This window comes from Monodelphis domestica, chromosome 1 (genome assembly GCF_027887165.1).
Source record: "Monodelphis domestica isolate mMonDom1 chromosome 1, mMonDom1.pri, whole genome shotgun sequence".
Taxonomy (NCBI): Eukaryota; Metazoa; Chordata; class Mammalia; order Didelphimorphia; family Didelphidae; genus Monodelphis; species Monodelphis domestica.
This window is the reverse complement of record NC_077227.1, coordinates 454,834,279-454,853,009: the sequence shown is the minus strand read 5'-3', so window position 1 is coordinate 454,853,009 and position 18,731 is coordinate 454,834,279. Positions and strand designations below refer to the sequence as shown.

General features: G+C 37.0%; 1 protein-coding gene across 2 annotated transcripts in view; it reads right to left on the bottom strand.

Annotated features, from left to right (window-relative positions):
* Positions 1-3,799: 3,799 nt before the first annotated feature.
* Positions 3,800-18,731, bottom strand: part of NUP93 (nucleoporin 93) — a 112,576-nt gene continuing 97,644 nt past the window's right edge. For both annotated transcript variants that reach the window (XM_001365209.4, XM_007474885.3), the window contains 5 exons: positions 17,980-18,098; positions 13,505-13,622; positions 13,053-13,136; positions 10,558-10,686; positions 3,800-7,649 (listed from right to left, as the gene is read on the bottom strand). In XM_001365209.4, the coding sequence (XP_001365246.1) occupies positions 7,539-7,649; positions 10,558-10,686; positions 13,053-13,136; positions 13,505-13,622; positions 17,980-18,098 (561 nt within the window). In that variant the 3' untranslated portion in view covers positions 3,800-7,538. The remainder of the gene's footprint in view (positions 7,650-10,557; positions 10,687-13,052; positions 13,137-13,504; positions 13,623-17,979; positions 18,099-18,731) is intronic.

Genomic DNA, 18,731 nt, shown 5'->3' with positions numbered 1-18,731 from the left:
TTGTATGATTTCGGCAAACCCCTTCACCTGTCTGGGTTTGGGCTTCCTCATCTGTAAAATGAAGGAATTGAACAAGATGGCCTCAAAGTTTCCTTTGAACCCTAATACTATGATCCTCTGAGGAAACCAGAGATTCTCATTAATGGAGGTCTAAGAGGCAGCTGGATCCCTTGTTGGGAATGTGGTAGATGGGCTGGACTGGAAGACCTCTGCTCTCTATCTGGAAGTCTGTGACTCCCTGACAGTACACAGGACTGGTCTTTAGATGCTGAAGGGATAAGCTAAGGGGAGACTTGGGTCCTAAACCCAGCTCTGCCACTAACTTCAATGCAGTGAAGTCTGTGGGCAAATTCCTTTGCCTCCATGCTTGTTTTCTTATTTGACAAATGGGGATGCCATCTGTTCCCATACCCTCAAGAAAATGCTCTGAGGATGAAGAGGGATAAGAAATTAGAAATGTTTTAACAAATTGACAGCACTATGCCTTTAGATAATTGAATCCAACCTCCCTATTTCACCAATAAGAACAATGTGGTATGGACAAGGGAAAAGATTCTGCTCTCCTGAGATGAGGGGCACAAGTAAAGGGCCCTTCCAGGTTATCTAATCCAACCTCCTTCTCTATCGCCAACAAGTGGCCATCCAGTCTCCCTTGGAGGCCTCTACTGGGCCCCTGAAGTCTCATGTTTGGCCCTTCGTTTTTCACCACAGGTATGACTAATATCAGCTGGTGAAGTACCAAATGACTCATTGGTTGTATCTAGCCAGGCTAGACCGAAGCTGGAGACAAGTGATAATGTTTCACTCTGAGATGGCAGCGTGGCTAAGCTACCTCTACTTTCCCTATTCCAGTCTGGGATTTGGCTAAGAGAATGCTTCTGGAAAAACATGACTGCACAGTAGCATTCCCTGCCACAGAAAGAAGACAGCAGTCATAACATTGGTCAAATAGCTAGCAGCACATCATCAGCCAGCACCAAAAGACCACTCTCCATCCCAGGTACCACATAGGGAAAGGAAACAATTTCTCTAGAGAGGTACCCAACTTCTCCATGACAGGGCTCACCAGATAACTTGAATTTATCAACATAACCAAACATTTCTCATCCAGTGGCATGACTTTCCATAGGCTTTCACAACATAGATCTGACTTTGCTGTGGCCAGAAATCTGACCACTACTTGGCTGAGATGCCAATAAGCAAGAGTTTACTGGAAGATACAGTGCTTGACCTGCTATAGTCTCTCAAACTAAATTTAGAAACACTAGCTTCTATTCCCTTTTCTCGGATGCCTGTCTGATAGTTGTATCAGTTCAAGTCTCTGTCCTCTTCCAAATGATATTCAATCACTTAAGTGGCGACATCATGTAGAAGTGCTGGACCTAGTCAGAGAACATGGCTTCAAATATCTGCCTCCTAATACTACCTGTGTAATCACTTAATCACTTAGTCTGAGTTTTCATTTCTTCCTTTGTTGGGGCCAGACTTACTGACCTCTCAGGTCCTTTCTAATTCTAAATCTATAATCCTTTGACTCTAAATGGAGTCTCTCTTTAAGTATTACTGATCTGGCTTCCCCTTTCTGTCTTTTTACTTTCTGACAGTATTACTGACAGTAATCAGGAGGTCAGAAAGAAAAAGCTGTTTCCTAGCTATAGGGCTACTTTCCTAAAATTGCACAGGGGCATATGGCCACTGAAAACACTGCCTCTGGCTTCTCTACCATGTATCAAAGGGGGGGGGGGAGGCTTTTCTCTAAACATAGAACTGTGACAGGCTAAAATATGAAACATCCCAGCCTACATAGTACAATTTGAGATATGTTGGGGAGGAGCCTCTTCTAGTCCCTCCTGTCTGTCAGGTGCCAGGGTGCCTTGAGTTCTACTAGTGCTGAAACACTCATTTAGGTTAAGCACTGCCTGATTTCAAGATCTTACTTCAAAACACTGCTTTGCACAGGAAATGTATGGAGAGATTTTCCGCATTAACAGATTGGACAGGAGTTACCAGGGATGAGACAACTGAAAAAGCAATGTGATCCTTCAGCTGCTTTTCTAACTATAGCATGCCCAGTACAAGGGAGCTGATATAAGCCTCAAATACTGTGTTCATTTCCAGGTACTTCATTTTAGAAGCGACTGACAAACAGATGAATTGAGCTGAAAGGACCTTACAGGTCATCTAGTCCAGCCTTTTACATGAGGGCACTGAGGCTCAGAAGGGTTAAGTTGACTTCAAGTCAACTAGATAGTGACAAGAGTGAGATTTGAACCCTGGCCCTCTGACACCAATCCAGTCCTCTCTCCAGTCTAATATGCTGCTTCTCATAGTGAATGGTCCATTTGGAAACTATATCACATAGATATTAGTTGATGGAATGGGATTTTTGGCCTAAAGACTTAGTGAGTTCAGGGTAGCGGACTTCTAATATTAGAAAGGCCATCATGTAGAAGGTCAGACTTTCTGTGTTACAGCAGAGTACAAAGTGAGTACAATGGGCAGCAGATATAAACTCAAGATACAGAAAAATATTCTCATGATTAGTAGTGTCAAAGAAAGTAGCCACTTCTAAGTATTCAAATAGAGACTGGATGAATACCTTAATTGGTCCAGAAGACTAAATTATATGACCTCTGAGGTCCCTTTCTCCTCTGAGAATCAATAAACTAATAAACATTTATTTAGTCAGAAAGAATATTGGGAATAATTTTGGGAAGTCAATTTGGGGTCTGTAGGTTTCCCTTTGGCAATACTAATAGGCCATCTTTCCTGATACTTTTTGGTTGTTCCCAGTTCAGAAACCTAAAATTTTAGAGCTACAAAGGACCACAAAAATGATCCTGGTTCACCATTTTCATTTTAGAAACAAGAAATCTCAGTAAAATAAAATGACTTGCTCAATCCACATAACTCATTGGTAGCAGAGAAACTTTCAGAACCCATGTCTCTCAACTCCCAAGGCGTTCACCTTTTCACTGGATAGTTCATTTGAAACAGTAGTGAAAGAAGCAATCTAAACAAACGAATTACTTTATGGAAAAGGACATGCAGAGTACAGCTTCCTCTAGCAATGTTTGTAAATACACCAGTGACAACCATAAGAAAACCAGAAAAGCAGGACACATGGAAATAAGGCAAGCTGAATAGAGCAAAGACTCTTTTGTTTCCTTTTCTCTTTCACAAACACAAAAGGGCACAAATTAAGAGGGCCTTGTATGTTTCATCATCCCCATCCCCACTCCCCTTACAAATTTTACTTGATGCAGAAATCTTAAGTTGTTCATGATAGCCAAGGTCATTGCTGGGCACACAGTCATACAGCATGGTCCAGACAGCATGGCTCTTCTCCTATGTGTTTCAATGCCTAATTTCATTTAGTGCCTCCTTTTCGTCTAAAGTGAATCCATCTTGCACTGTAATTTCCATCATCTAAAAAACCACAGAGGCTGCAACACATCACAGGAATCCACTTTAGTGAGAGTGCTTCCAATCATCTGGTGCCACATGACCAAAAGCCTCTCAGCAGTACAGCATGTGCCAGCAGAGACAGCTGGAATGGAACCAGTGCACACCATCCAAATGGCTCACAAGTAACTTGGCCTTGCAAAGAGCTTCCCCAATTGAAGCTGCAGTTCTATGCAGGCCAACCAATGTGAGTTGGCTATGCCCATTACACTATGCCCCTACACCTTGGGTCCTGCTGCTGTCCTCTAACTGGGGTAAGAGAACAGAAACCAGGACCACCCTCCCCACCACGAGACTTGGAGGCTCAATGAGACCAAGTTAAAGGCAATAAAAATGAGACACAAAGCACATTTAATTGCTTTTCAGCCCAATGCCAGATTTCCATTAGTGCCTTTTATCACAGAAAAATCACTAAAGAAAAATCTAACACCCCCCATGGTTTCTTTCCCATTAAAGTAGGCTGTATTTTTCCCTAAAATGACCCAGCCTCGATGGCTACTTTTGAGTCAAAGAATCAAGTTCCAGTCCTGATGAGGACCTCTTTGTCTGTCTTTTAGGTCCAATCATTGGAACAGAATCAAGTGTGAACCAAGGCAAATGGTTTTCTCAAGTAATCACTGCACGGTGGGTGATGGGACAAGAAAAGGGTATGAGAACCAAAAGGGGAAAAAAGGGAGAAGGCTTCAAAAGCTTGGCTGTGAGACAAACCGGTTTGTTTACCTCTCTCCAGCTCAGGACAGGAAGTATTTCTAATACAAGTGATTTTTGGTACAGGACATTTGGCAGTCTGTCAAATAAAGCTGTATTATACACAGGTTGACAAATATAGTGCTTTGTTTTGTGGGGACACCTACAGCCAACTCTCAATTATACACAGTAGGAAGGGAATGGATGATTATGGACAAATGACACAAAGCATAACCCAAATTTTCATTTTGGTGTACAATTTTAAGATCTTTCCCCTTCAATCCTTTCACCTGAGCTTTAAATGAATAAGAATAAAAGCTCAGTTCCACTTCTCCCAGGAGGAATGCTAAGTAGTGAAACTGATGAAAAGGTGGGCCTGAGGAAAAAGCATAGGGCTTCCATCATATAGAAAGTGAGTATTCAGTGTGGGAGAATTGAAAGTTGGCTGCTTTAGAGCTCTGCAAATTAGCTGCATGCACTGATATTCAAGTAAAAAATGGAATACAAGGAGGCAGGAACTAAAAATACACAAGTGACATTACATGATCTCAGGGCTCCTCAGGAGGAGAATGCCCCAGTTGATTCATAAGCTATAAAACCAAGTTCCATGAGTTGGATCACAAAATGTACATTTCCACCATGAATTTTGCAAATCAACAAGTGCCTCTAATTTGTTGACCACAGAGTTTAGCTGACCTCCTGAGCTTACTTCATTAGGAAATGGTCATACATTTAAAAACAAAACAAAACAAAAAAAAAACCAACCCATAATGTGTGAGGGCTTGGGCAAGGGTACAATGAAGACAACATGAGCCTAGTTTTCACCTTTCTACCTTGGCAATAAATGTGCCATGTTCCAGATGATATGAAGTTGTTGCTAAAATAAAAACTGGCAGGTCACATCAGACATTGAATGAGGCAGAGACAGATTTGAATTGAATGCTTAATGAAAAGAACACAATGATCACACATATAGAAAGCTGATAAGCAGTAACTAGGCTATTGGTGTATTTGTATGGATCCTCTTATAAATCTTGTCACTGAGAAATCCAGAATGTGAGGCAATTCTACTCAAATGAAAGGTAGAGATTCTAGGACAGAGGTTCTTAAGCTGGCATCTATTAACTTGTGTTTTAAAATATATTTTGATAACTACATTTTAGTATAATTGATTTCCTTCCTAATCCTATGTATTTTATTTTGTGCATTTAAAGACATTATTCTAAGAAGGGTTAACCAAACTACCAAAAGTCAAGAGTCCTTGCCCTTGAGGCAGGGTAGCATTGCTGAGTTCTAGACTTGGCAACAGGAAGAACTGAGTTCTTCCAAATCCCACATCTGACATGTAGAATCTCTATGACCAGGGGCAAATAATTTACTCTCTCTGAACCTGTTTCTTCCTCTAAAAAGGGGAAACAAAAATACTTACCTCACAGGACTGTTGTGAGACTCAAATGAGATAATGTATGTGAAGTACTTTACAAACTTTCAAGGACTAAATAAAGAAGAGTTATCAACTTAATATAGTGGCAAGAGTGCTGGACTTGGGAGTCAGAGGGCTTGGATTCAAACCCTTTCTCTGCTGCCAACTACCTTGTGTGATTTTGGGCAAATCTCAACCCCTTTCTGAGCCTCATCTTTCTTTCTTTTTTCTTTTTTTTAAAAACCCTTACCTTCCATCTTGGAGTCAATACTGTGTAATGGCTCCAAGGCAGAAGAGTGGTAAGGGCTAGGCAATGGGGGTCAAGTGACTTGCCCAGGGTCACACAGCTGGGAAGTGTCTAAAGGCAGATTTGAACCTAGGACCTCCCATCTCTAGGCCTGGCTCTCAATCCACTGAGCTACCCAGCTGCCCCCTTGAGCCTCATCTTTCTAACACAACAAATGGAAGTTTTGGATTAGAATACCCACAAGAACTAAATCTATGATTCTGTGATCCAAACTAATGTCTACTTTGACTTCTGGCCCAACAATAACACTAGTGCCTCCTAGCACCCTATGGACTTAAAGAAAAGATCACTGAATGAATGACACAAGCTAACTACTCCATAGCCTGGAAAAATCCCGAAGTAATCATCTGTGCTATTTAGATCTTAGACCATCCAGAGGGTCAAACGCACATGGAATGTATTTTGTAAAGCACTTTAATTCAATATTTTTAGTATATCAGTAAGCTTGATAAATCTGAAGGCTCAACTTTGAGGCAGTTCACAAATTCTAATTCAGATTTCACTCTGAAGACTGGTTTAAGAAAATCCAAGTAATTGAAGTCTATAGGTCTTTGAACAATGACCTATAATCAGTATGACTCCCATCATGTCTTTTAGTGTTTCACTAAGGAAGATAGTTTATTTTGTAGACTGAATTCTGGTAAGCACTGAACTGGTCAACTACCAAAGGTTTCACTCACCTATTTGAAGACAGAAGTTGAGCCCATTTTCACTGCCTCACACTTTTAGTGGTTAAATTATGACAATGTGGGCCAACCTCTCTGAATAGGATTTAATGTTCAAGATGACTTATTTAGCCATTTTTTTGGTCACACTGACATGTTTTTGGAGAAATCTTATTTGGAAATTAGTTGTAACTTATAAAGTCTCATTCCTAGTTGCTTTCACAACATGGCTTCAGCTGTTTCTGCATTCCCAAGGCTCTGTATACAGAAGGACAAACATTAGGTGGCTTATCCAAGTTATTCCCTTTGTTAACAAAATTCTACTTCATCTCTTAAGACCTGAATCTTCTCATCAGGGGACAAAATTTTCTTCCTCCTCTCTTTCCAATAACTTGACAATTAACTCCAGGACTGAAAGTTTTTCTCCTCTTCATCTTATACAGCCATCCAAAACCAAACAGAAGTTCTCTGCCTCTATTAAGCAATTTAGTATCTCTGGGCCTCAGTTTCCTCATCTATAAAAAAGTAATGATTATAATCTCCACCCTACCTCATTGAGCTGTTGTGACAGTAAGAAAAAACAACAAGGGTAAAGTAGTTTGGGAATCTTAAGAGCACTAGTTATATAAATGTAAGTTGTCATTAGTGGTGGTGAGTGTCATGTGTCCTCATCTCTGAACATTTAGTATCAATAACAATGCTTTCCCAGAAGCTGTTTGTTCACTTTGAATGTTTTTTAACTTTCCCAAATAAGATCTATTTCATTTCGCTCAATGGCCTAGGACTGCTAACAATTCTTCTACAAGATGCAAATAATAACTTAAAAAAAAATTTAAAAGACAAAACAATGAAAATAAAAGGATGTTTAAAAGGAAATACAAATCAAAGAAATTTATTTTTTGACAAAAATACAGAATAGAAAAAAAAATTAAAATAAAATAAATGGGGGCCCATTCCTTTGATGTACCAGTAACAATGTGTAAATACTCTCTTAATTCATAAGGACCTCCATTTGCACCAGTCTTGCATTTGTGTCTCCTGATGTCCTATAGGGGATCATCCCAGCAAACGTAATCAATGCTCGTGCTTGACTTCGGAGATGCTAAGAGAAAGAGGAAAAAAAATCCTCCAAGTTAATTTTCACATATAACATCAATGTGTAGAGTTACCACCATGTCCTGAGCTGGCTGAACAGGGCTAGCATTTCTTATGTTCTTAGCTTATAGTTATCAATTCTGGTGTCCAGTAAGTAAAGTCTAATCAGATTGATGAATTAACTCTCTTAGTCGAAAGAAGGATTATTTAGCAATAGGGACTTGCTAAAATTGTCAAAGATGGAGGCTCCAAACTACCCACAAAGTAACAAGCCACACTCCTTAAAATTTACCATTACTTTAACACCACAGAACAACTCTTTTCCAGTCATATTACTTTTTTTCCTAGGGAATAATGTTCCTCTGAACTGAGTTTTCAAAGGGGATGTATGCCATCTGTAACAAATACAGTGATTTCTGGTGGCTTTTTACCATCTCATCCCAGAAAAATCAGTCTTGGTTCCTTTTTTCCTTTCTATTATTTTTCCTTCTTTTTTTTCCTATCCCTCTGTTCCTCCCCACTCATTTACAAGGGCTCAGCTTAGCACCTTCTTAGGGTACTCCAGGTAAGAGGCTACTGCCCTTTCCAGAATAAAGCTAATGTTTATATGATATTTTCAGGAGAATGTTGCAGGGAAGACAAGACTGTTCTATGAGTTTAAATGACAGCATCCATTAGCAATTAAAAACAGGGCAATGTTTATTTTCTATTAAAAAAAAAAGTAAAGTATGGATATGGGACAAAGAAATTTGGGATGGTAACTTCTGTATAGAATAACAAATGAGTTAAGTTAAGGGTTGAGGTATTGCAAATGTCCCATAAGAATGAGTGTCTGATGCTTACCCCAGAATCCTATAGAGATAGAAAAGAAAAACATTAATTGGGGTGGAAAGGAAGACACAAAAAATATCCATTTTTGGAATTGGGAATGAGATATTGAAAGAAGATTAAAAGTCTACAGACATGGAATATTTTCTATGATTAATTGATGAACATTCGTGAAAAAGAAATACTTCCACTTGAAAATGGGGTGGGAGGTGGTAGAGAGAATGGAGAGCTATGACGGTAACTACAGGTAAGCTGCCCAAATGGAAATTTAAGATGCCAGAAGAATGCTCATTATGTGTTCTTTAAAAGCTTATTAAAAATACATAGACAGAGTTGGAATGAAATGTGTTTCCAACTGTTTCAATATAATCAAAATGTATCTAGCAAATGGACTGACTCATTAGATGGTACTTTCACTTTACATTCAGATAGCCACTTTCTGGGCAGGTAGACCTATCCTCCAAGCTACCTTTTGTGATGGTGAAGAGGGCATGTTTAGGAAATTTATTTTAAGGTGCCTTAGGTTTATAGGCTATTTAGCTAGTTTTCAAAAGATGCACTTCAGACATGAAAAAATGGCCCAGGCATATCTAGTAGCTTACTAATAATACATCCCCTCCCCCCCCCATAGCAAGTATTTCTATCCTCGAGGTCATTCACCTAATCTCATAAGATTCCTGGAAGTTGGTCAAGAATAATATAAGTTCAAATCAACATAAAATTAGATTTGTATAAAAGTGTAGGCAAGGTGGGTAACAAATGCTAGGATATGATACAAAACACATAGGACATGCCCATTAGCTCATATTGCCTTTGACCATGGCTTAAGGAAAGATGGCTGCAGATGGCATCATGAGAAGCTTATCCATGATGACCCTCTGGACTTGAAATTTAAATGAAGGGATTTCTGGGTAATGGCTCCAGTGTTTTTAGAGATGGAAGATTTCCTACCACTCATTAGTTACATGTTTTGTAAAGAAAACCCAACATTAAGCAGAAATATTAAACAGCAAACATTTTTGAACATGATAGTTAGGATTCTCAATAAAGCCAAATCTATTACAGTTTTGTTCAGTGCCAGTCAGATTTGAATATATACCGCATGAGGAAACTCTAGTACAAAAGTAAACTGAAGAAAAAAATTAATAACCTAATATCTTACCATGCTTTCTTTTAATTTTATTGTATCAAATAGTTTATGCTGATTAAGCAAACTGGCTTGATTTAGCTGTTCACATAAGAACATAAGCCACAAAAAGCTTATAATGTCATTACCAGGACTAAGACTGTTCTACCATTTTTTTTTCAGATGTAGTCTCCTTTCTATGAACTTTACATCATCATCAGGAGCCTGCTCAGGTGACCTGGAATTTCTCAAACTCTAAATAGAAATTAGCTTTATGTTTAGGGGCAATATCTCTATCAGAGTTCTACTATGATGCTTTGTCATGATATGGACAGAATGATGGATGGGCAGGCACTTAAAGGCCACACTAGTGGTGTATGAGTTCTCATAGATTCTACTAAATTGGGAAGGGCCCAACAAGAGGCAATAGATGATATCTGAGAACTAGCCTGTGTAAATACAGAGAGTTAATCACTAGAGGCTAGTAATAGAAGTGACAAATATTTCTGATTCCTATGACTCTGAAGATCTGTCCGCTATGGGGAACAATCTTCATTTGGAGGGAAAATTCACTTTAATGAAATTTTTGTTTCATTAAAATGAAAGTACTTGAGATCCTAGGTATATATACCTAGGATATATATATATATATATGTATATTTTTTAAAGGTGTTATTTCTAAATTAGGACATCTTTTTTTCTTAAGAGGAAAGATCTTTGCTTTGGTTTGAAGAAATAAACAAAAAATAACCGACTCAGTGGGTATTATTAAAAGGAAATAGCAAGAATGCTACGTTTTATCCTACAGACCAGGTTAATTAGTATCCTTTTCATAAGTCAACTGTGAATACTTCGAAATGTCAGGAAAATTGGGCTGTAGAGAACCTGTTGGAATCACACATTTATAGTAGAGCCAGAAATGGTTTTCTCAGAATGATTTCTGGAGGAAATGGGGTCTTACAGAATCTCTGTCTTCTATAACCCGTTGTGGTCTGGATACTGAAGATGGGCTTGTGCCTTTTAGTCTCTTGAACTGGGTGAACAAGATGTTCATGGTGGCAAGAAGCACTTCTGACAGGTTATGTCTGACCTGTATTAGAACATAGAAACCAACTGAGGAGGGACAATAGCACAAAGCATTCACTTTGGGGATTATCCTTAACTAAGAAGCATTCAAGGTACACTGTTGCAGATGTATATCATCTATCAGAGTGTTATAACAAGAATAATATATCAAATGAAGCTCCTTCCCCTGACAATCTTCCATACCAACCAGGCCTTAGGCAAAAATATTAAATGGTTACAGTCTGTCTTTACTCTGGCTGCCATTTTTGCTCCTTTACTTCTAGTCATATAAGTAGTTTGTTCTGGCAAGAAAATAATACAATCTTTACTAAAGCACTGATTGTTACATTACCCTGTGCCAGAAGTATTTGCATTTTAAAAGATATGAGGATAGGGCAATCCTTATCCAGAGGCATATTGGAAAGAGCATTGGAGTCAGAGAGCATGGATACCCCTCCCAGCTTTACCTCCTCCTCTTGGTTTCCCTGGCTTCATTCAGGAATCACCTCAAATATCCTTTATTGTAAGAGATTTTTCCCAGTCTTCTCATATGTTTGCCTCTTCTCATCTTGAGATACCTTCTTTCAATTGCATGTATCTTATATATGTCTATTTTTTTTGTATCTTGTTCCTTCCATTAGAGTGTAAGCTGCTTGAAGGCAAAGACTGCTTCTGCCTTTCTTTGTAAGCACATACGGTAGGCATGTAATAAATGCTTAATAAATACATGACTGACTGATTAAGTGTAGACCTTGGGTAAATCATTTAACTTCTTCTGGACTAAATTTTCCACATCTATAAAATGAGGGGGTTAAATGAAAGTTCTTTCTATCTTTAAATTCTCTACATTTTAGTCATTAATGGAGAATTTTTAAGGGATATGGTTGAGGACTCACCTATATAGTCTAGTAATATCATAAGCCAACCCTGCCCCTTTCTAGAAAAAGAAAATTTATTTTGGGAGTATTTAAAAAAAAAGCTAGGATGGGAAAAAACCAAGAACACAAGCAGAATTGTTTCTTATATTAACTTATTTTTGAACAAAATATTCTTTTGAAGAAGTATAGGCTAAAATTTTTTTTCAAACACTAGCCCTAATAAGCAAAGTAAACAAAGGCACTGATGCTCTGCATAGTATTTAGTAATATTTCTGCCAGTAAATAAAATTAATATTTACTCTTGGTATTTCCAGGACTATGGGAGAAATGACAATAAATTGTATGCTTTACTTGTATCCCTATTACTTGCCTGGAATACTTCAGTTGGTCAAAAATATGGTGGCATCTGGGTATAATAAAAATAGCTAACCTTAAGGCTTGTAAAGTACTTTACATATGTTAGCTCATTTGGTCCTCTCAATAACCCTGGAAGGTAGATGATGTTATTATCTCTGCTCTACAGATGAAGAAACTGAAACAGAGAAACATTAAGTGACTTGCCCAGAGTCACACAGCTAATAAGTGCCTGAGGCAGGATTTTCCAAGCCTTCCTGACTCCAAGCCCTGACTCCTTTTACTGTACTAGCTAGCTAGCTAGCTATATATATATCTCAACTAGTATAGTGTTTAGGGTTGGGAGTTGAATAGCTCATGGTAAAGGAAGAAAAAGTGCAATTCCTAGGTTAAATAGAAGGAATGTAATTGCTACTAGAAAGAATTTTATAGAGAATGGTAATCAGGCTGAACCTAGTAGGTCAAAACCACATTCATATGGACTAGATTTTTCCAAGTACAGATAGACTTAAGGAAGTGAGAAGGTGATTATTATGACTAAAATAGTTGCTAGGAGCGAATTGGTTCTTAGTGTAATAATGAGGCTAATTATTTTTCTCTGGTTTTACCCAGAACGTAACGATTGGAAATCAGTAGTACTAATTATAATAGAAAAACATGAGTCTCATTAATTGATATGACATCTATGAAGTATTCGTATCAAGCTGCTGCTTCAAAATCAAAATGGTGGGTTGAAGTGAAATAGAAATAGAATTGACATATTAGACTTATAATTAGGAATGTAGATCCAATTACATGGAGGCCATGAAAGCCTGTGGCTACAAAGAAGGTTGAGCTGTAAATTCCATCAGATTGTGAATGAGGCATCATAGTATTCTATGGCTTGTAAAACGATGAAATATACTCATAGTAAGATAGTAATAAAGAGTGCTTGGATTATTTGTTTGCGATTTCCTTCTATTAGGCTGTGATGGGCTCATGTCATTGAAACTCCTAAAGCTGTCTCTAATGCGAGAGTACTAACAATTCAAATCAAACCCAGTTAGATCAACCCAGATCTCATTTATTCTAGGAGAACACTGTAATGTTAATTGTACCGCCCCAAAATAAAAACTTTATAGATTGGGAGAAAGATCTATTGAGAGAGAGAAATGCTCACTTCATCACTGAAGTTTCTGAAGGCAGCCACTCTTTCTTCCACACTTTCTTGATTCAGGGGCACAAGCTTCAGACGATCAATTATCTGTGAAAAACAGAATGTGGATGAAAAATACTTTTTAGTTATTTTCCATATTGAGACCATGGAAATAATTCTAAAATGTACATAAAGGGTCTCCCTTTTATCCTTCTTTAAAACAATAACAAAAATCCCCTCTGATTGTATCTTACTGACACAAAATTAAATTTTAATTTGGAGATTTAAAATTATCTTAATTATAAATGACTGAAAAAAATGAAATGCTTAAAAAAGTTCTTGGATCCTATTTGTTTCCTCTTAAGCCCCAAACATATATGATGTGATGATATTTCCTTGTTTTTAAATGGTGAAATGTTTCAGATTTTCAAGGGCATTTACTAATTTCCACTTCGAACAAAGCTCTTCAAACTTACATCAAAGGCCCTGTCAATGTGACCACTATGATATTCATCAAAAAATGTGATCAAATCTAACAGAAGGTAGAATGTAGAGTCAACGAATTTGTTTGCGCTTATTCCCTGAGCTCTGTACCTGAAAGACAAGAAAAATGTTCATAATTTTACTAGGCAGCAGAGTAGCTAGTGGCAAATAAGCAATCAGAAACTGTCTAACATTATTTAAATAGCAAAGAAACAACTTGACTCAGTGGTGAGAGCAAAAGTTATAGGAATTAAAATTTTGGATTGGAAGATTTGGAGTTTGAAAATTACATTTAGTTTGAACTAAAACAAATTTTAATAATATGCACAAAGCATAGCTCCTCAAACACAGTCCCTGCTCTGGTGGCATATTCTTAAGGAACAAAACATGCTCCATTTGTTCAATGGTCCAAAAAGTCTTTGGAGACTCTTTGGTGAATTGTCATGTTTTTTTCTAATATACAAATGGTTAAGGAGCAAATAATCCAGCAAAACTTCACAAATATGTTTCCTATTAGTAGGCCTAAAATAAAAATGAAATTAAATACACTTAATTATTTAGTAAGTAAGCAAACATTTATTGAACACTCAAATTACAGGGCATTTTGGACAGGTGCTAGAAAAAAATACACAATTCAGAAAAACTAGCTCTTGACCTTACAGAGCTTATAGTTAGTCTAAAAAAGTTAAGTTATAGTAATAAATTATTAACAAGAGAAATGAAATAGCAAAGCATTCTTCTCTTCATGTATAAAAACCATGGTATATAGGTACCTGAAACACTGGCCACCATAAATTAGGGCAAATACTGGAAAAGGTTCAAACAGAGGAACTAAAAGAACCAAGTCAATGCTATATAATAGTTCATATATAATGAAAGACTAAACAAATGATAAATCTTCAATCTCAAAAGACAAAGGAGGGGGCGCTGACTGAAGTCTATAAAGAAGATGTATAAGGTGAATATCTGATTCTGGAACATCAAAAGGGATGTTTCATGTTTCCAACATGAGACAGAAACTTCTGGGAGTTAAATGTAGGGCATATGAAAATATTATTTCTTTTTAACAGGAACTACACTAATGGAACTCTATTCCAAGGCATAGTATAGACTGAAAATAAAACCGAGTTTAAAAAAGATTCAGACATATTCATAGATGGTAGAATACAAAATTTTAGAGGTGGCAGGTACCTTAGAATTCACCTAGTCTAATTCTTTTGTTATTACACCAGGGGATTAAAAGAAACTAGGAATATTTAAAAAATAATCCATACCTTCTGTCTTAAAATTGATATAAGTATTGTTTGCAAGGCAAAAAAACAATAAAGGTTATGCAATTGCAGTGAAGTGACTTACTCAGAGTCACACAGCTAGAGAGCATCTGAGGTCAGATTTGAATCCGGATTCTCCAGACTCCAGGCGTATCATTTTATTCATAGAGTCACCTAACTGTTCCTTAAAATAACTCTTAACCTTTTGAAGTTGATGTAATGGGTAACAATCAGGCTCTTGTATAATTTGTACTTTGGAGCCAAAATACTAGACTGGATGTATCTATATATAAAAATGACCTCGTACTATACTTTTTATGTTCTTAATATGGAAAATATAAGCATTATGCCTCAAAATAAAATTCAGGTACACAGGTGAATGTACTCAATGGTACAGATTAAAACATGTTTTCTTTTGGATATAGCATGACTATATGTATTTGTTATGGGTTTTGGTTTTTTTGCCTTTCCAATGGGTAGAGGAGGGGCAAGAGGAAAGGAGGGAATTCGGAATTGAAAATAAAACTGAATAAAATAATAATTTAAAAAGAAAGTCAGCCTAGGAAGGATAGGAAATTCTCAAGAATAGCATCCTGAAGACAAAAAAAAAGAAATCATTTCAATGAGGAAGAAAAACTTGAATCGTCTAAAAAGATTAATGTACAGGAAACTGAATGACCAATTTCAATTTTTAAAAAATATGCACACAAGATGGAAGCTCAAGGGTAGGTAAGAGAGAATGAATATAACATCATGGTGCAATCCTTTAAAAATAATGTTGAGAGTACTAAAGCTCAGAATGAGCACAAGCTGGAAAAGGAAGTGAAGAATAATTTTAAAAAAAGATTAAAAAAAATCAATATAGAGGGAAAGAGGAATATCAAAGAAGAGAAAGGCCTGTTGTTTGGGGTGTGTGAGGGAATGATAACTGACAACAGAGGGAAGGCAGAACTCTTTCATCTTTATTTTGCTCTTGTTTTCTCCACGAGAAAAATGACTTTGGCACCAGAAATGACAGAACAAAAATAGCAAATATTGAGTTGATCCTCAAGATAAAGAAGGAGATAGAAAGAAAGCACCTAGACATCTTTGATGAATTCAAGTCACCTAGCCAGACACGCTGGAACCTTAGGTACTGAAAAAATAGTCAGAAGTGACTGCTGAGCCACTGTCAGAATGATCTGAAAGATAGTGAAAAACAGCAGAAATTCTAAAGGACCCAAGGAGAGCAAATGTTTTGATTTTTTAAAAAAGGAAGAGAAAAGAGTCCACAAATTTATAGCCCTCTAAGTGTGACTTCGATTCCAGGTCAAATTCCAAAAGAGATTGAAGAAACAGTTAATGAACATTTAGGGGGAAAAAAGCAGTGCTCAACAAAGATATATCATGTCTTCCTCAAGAAGAGGTCATGACAGACCAACCATAGAACCTTATTTCCTTTTTTTGAGAGGGCTCCTTAACAAGTAGGTGATAGAAATGCTGTTGAGTTAGTTTACTCAGATTTTAGCAAAGAATCTGAGAAATTATGTCATGCTACCTCCAAGTAGAAAATAAGAGGTGAACTGGAAGATAACAAGATAGTTTAAAAATTGCTTAGAATGGCTGGTATCAAATGGTTTCATGTCTACTTGGCAAGAGGTCTCCAGTGGAGTACCCTAGGGATCTGTAGTTGGTCTTGTGCTATTTAATGTTTTTATAAATAATTTGGATAAAAGAGTAGATTGTATGCTCATCAACCTTGCAGATTTCATAGACATTGGAACACAATTAAAGGCAGAATTAGGATTCAAAAAGATTTTGGCAGACTAGAACATTGGGCTAAATTTAATGAGATGATCTCCAATAGGAAGATAAATACAAAGTCTTACACTTAGGTTAAAGAATATTAAGTTCATAAGTACAAGATAGTAGAGGCACATGTAGTCAGCGATTTTTCTTAAAAAAAAAAAAAAGAACCTGGAAATTTTGCTGGATTATACACTCAATAGAAGTCTGAAATTTAATATGGTAGTCAAAAAAACTAAAGACATCTTAGTCAGTATTAAGACATGTATAGCTTCCAGGAAGACAGAGGTAACAGTTCTTTGGTACTCTATGCTGGTCAGATCACATATAGAGGATCTGTTTGGTTTTAGGGGCCAGAGTTTAAGCACCAATAAACTGCAGAATATCCCAAGGAAAGAGACCAAAAGAATCAAAGGTCTCAAGTTCATGTCACCTAAAGAGCAGCTTGAAGTGTGAATCTTTAGCTTGGAGAAGGGAACACTGGGAAGAGACATCACAATTGTTTTTAAATATCTGAAAACATATCATGGAGAAGTTCTGCTGGATCCCAGAACAAGGAACAATGGGAAGAAGATGCAGAGAGGCAAATTTAACCTTAATGTTAGGAAAAACTTTAATGATTATGGCTGTTCAAAAGTGGAATGGGTTCCCTTGAAAGGTAGTGGGTCCTGTCTTATTAGAGGTCTTCAAATAGAGGCTAGATGACCATTGGTCAGGTATATTATGATAGAGTCCTTTCAGATAAGGATTGAACTAGAAGCCAGCCAAAATTCCTTTTCCATCTCTAAAATTCTTTGACCTTTGATAGGTTTCAATTGAGAGGGACACCCCTCCCCCCAATTGGTAAATGTGTACAGACTTGATATCAGTTGTGAAACATCAAAGATCTTACATAGATTAGTGCTAATTACATTTCTGTTGGCCTAAACCAATTCATGCAAGGTCAAGAACATGGCCACAGGGCTTTGATATTTGAGGCTTGAAGCCTGGGCTGGAACAACAGATTCTTCCAGTTGCCCCTTTAGAACTTAGAAAGCCTAGAGGTATAGTAGAAATAACATTAGACTAGAAGTCAGTTTCAAGTCCCAGGTCAACCATCAGCTGCCAAATTATTTTAGACAAATCACTTCACCTCTACACATTTGTATTTCTTTACTTGTTAGTTAAGGTCAATAATAATTATACCACCTATCTAAGAGATAGCAGGGGAGAGTGGAAAGAGAATTGCATCTGGAGTCAAGAAGCCCAGGGTTTGAATCATACATAGACACTAATTGTATGCTACATAAAAGTGAGCTATTATTATTATTTCATAGGTTTACTACGAGGAAAGTGCTTTGTATACTATAAACTAATATATAACTGTAAGCTATCATCAGCATAAGTATCATTAATGTTATCATTGTTATTACCGTTCTGCGATGGAAAGTGCCATGTTCTTCAGCCTCTCTTTATTGGACTGAGGAGTACTGATCTGGGGAACGACTGGACTGAGCAACTTGTTCATCAGCTCAAGAACCTTGTCTGCATTCTGTCAAATATATATTTTTAAAAAGACACTCCCCAAAAGCATACCATATAACAAAAGATGAACATAATGAGTTTATATTTTTTCCATAAAAGCAATCTGCCAAATGATTCAGTATGCTGTTACCCTTGCCCTTATTCATCACTTCCTAAATTACCATAAAGACCTTAAAAGTTATACTTAACCATCGAGTCATCATATTTTCAGATGGAAATATTTCTCTCACCTTCTGACAAAGCCTCATTCATTGTGTTACGATATAACACACACTGTAGTACATTGCTACAGAGAATGTAAAAGCTTGACATATTTCTCACCAAGAAACTTCATAGTCTAAATATGATAAATATTTAACTTGCTGCCAAATGATATTACAATTAGATGTTTGAAGGGCATATTTTCAATAAGTTGCTCTGTCAGCTGAAAACATCTTATGGGCAAAAACAATTCTGTAAAATGGGAATTTCACCATGTTTGGGATCATTAACTGCCTAAGTACCATGAGAAAAAAGCTCAGTGGCAAGAGCATTAATACTCTAGACAGATGGTATAATTCTGAAAGATTAAGATTATAGTCTAGTGAAAATGTTTGTGTATCCTACTCTAAAAGGCCAACATATATATTCAGTGAAAAGA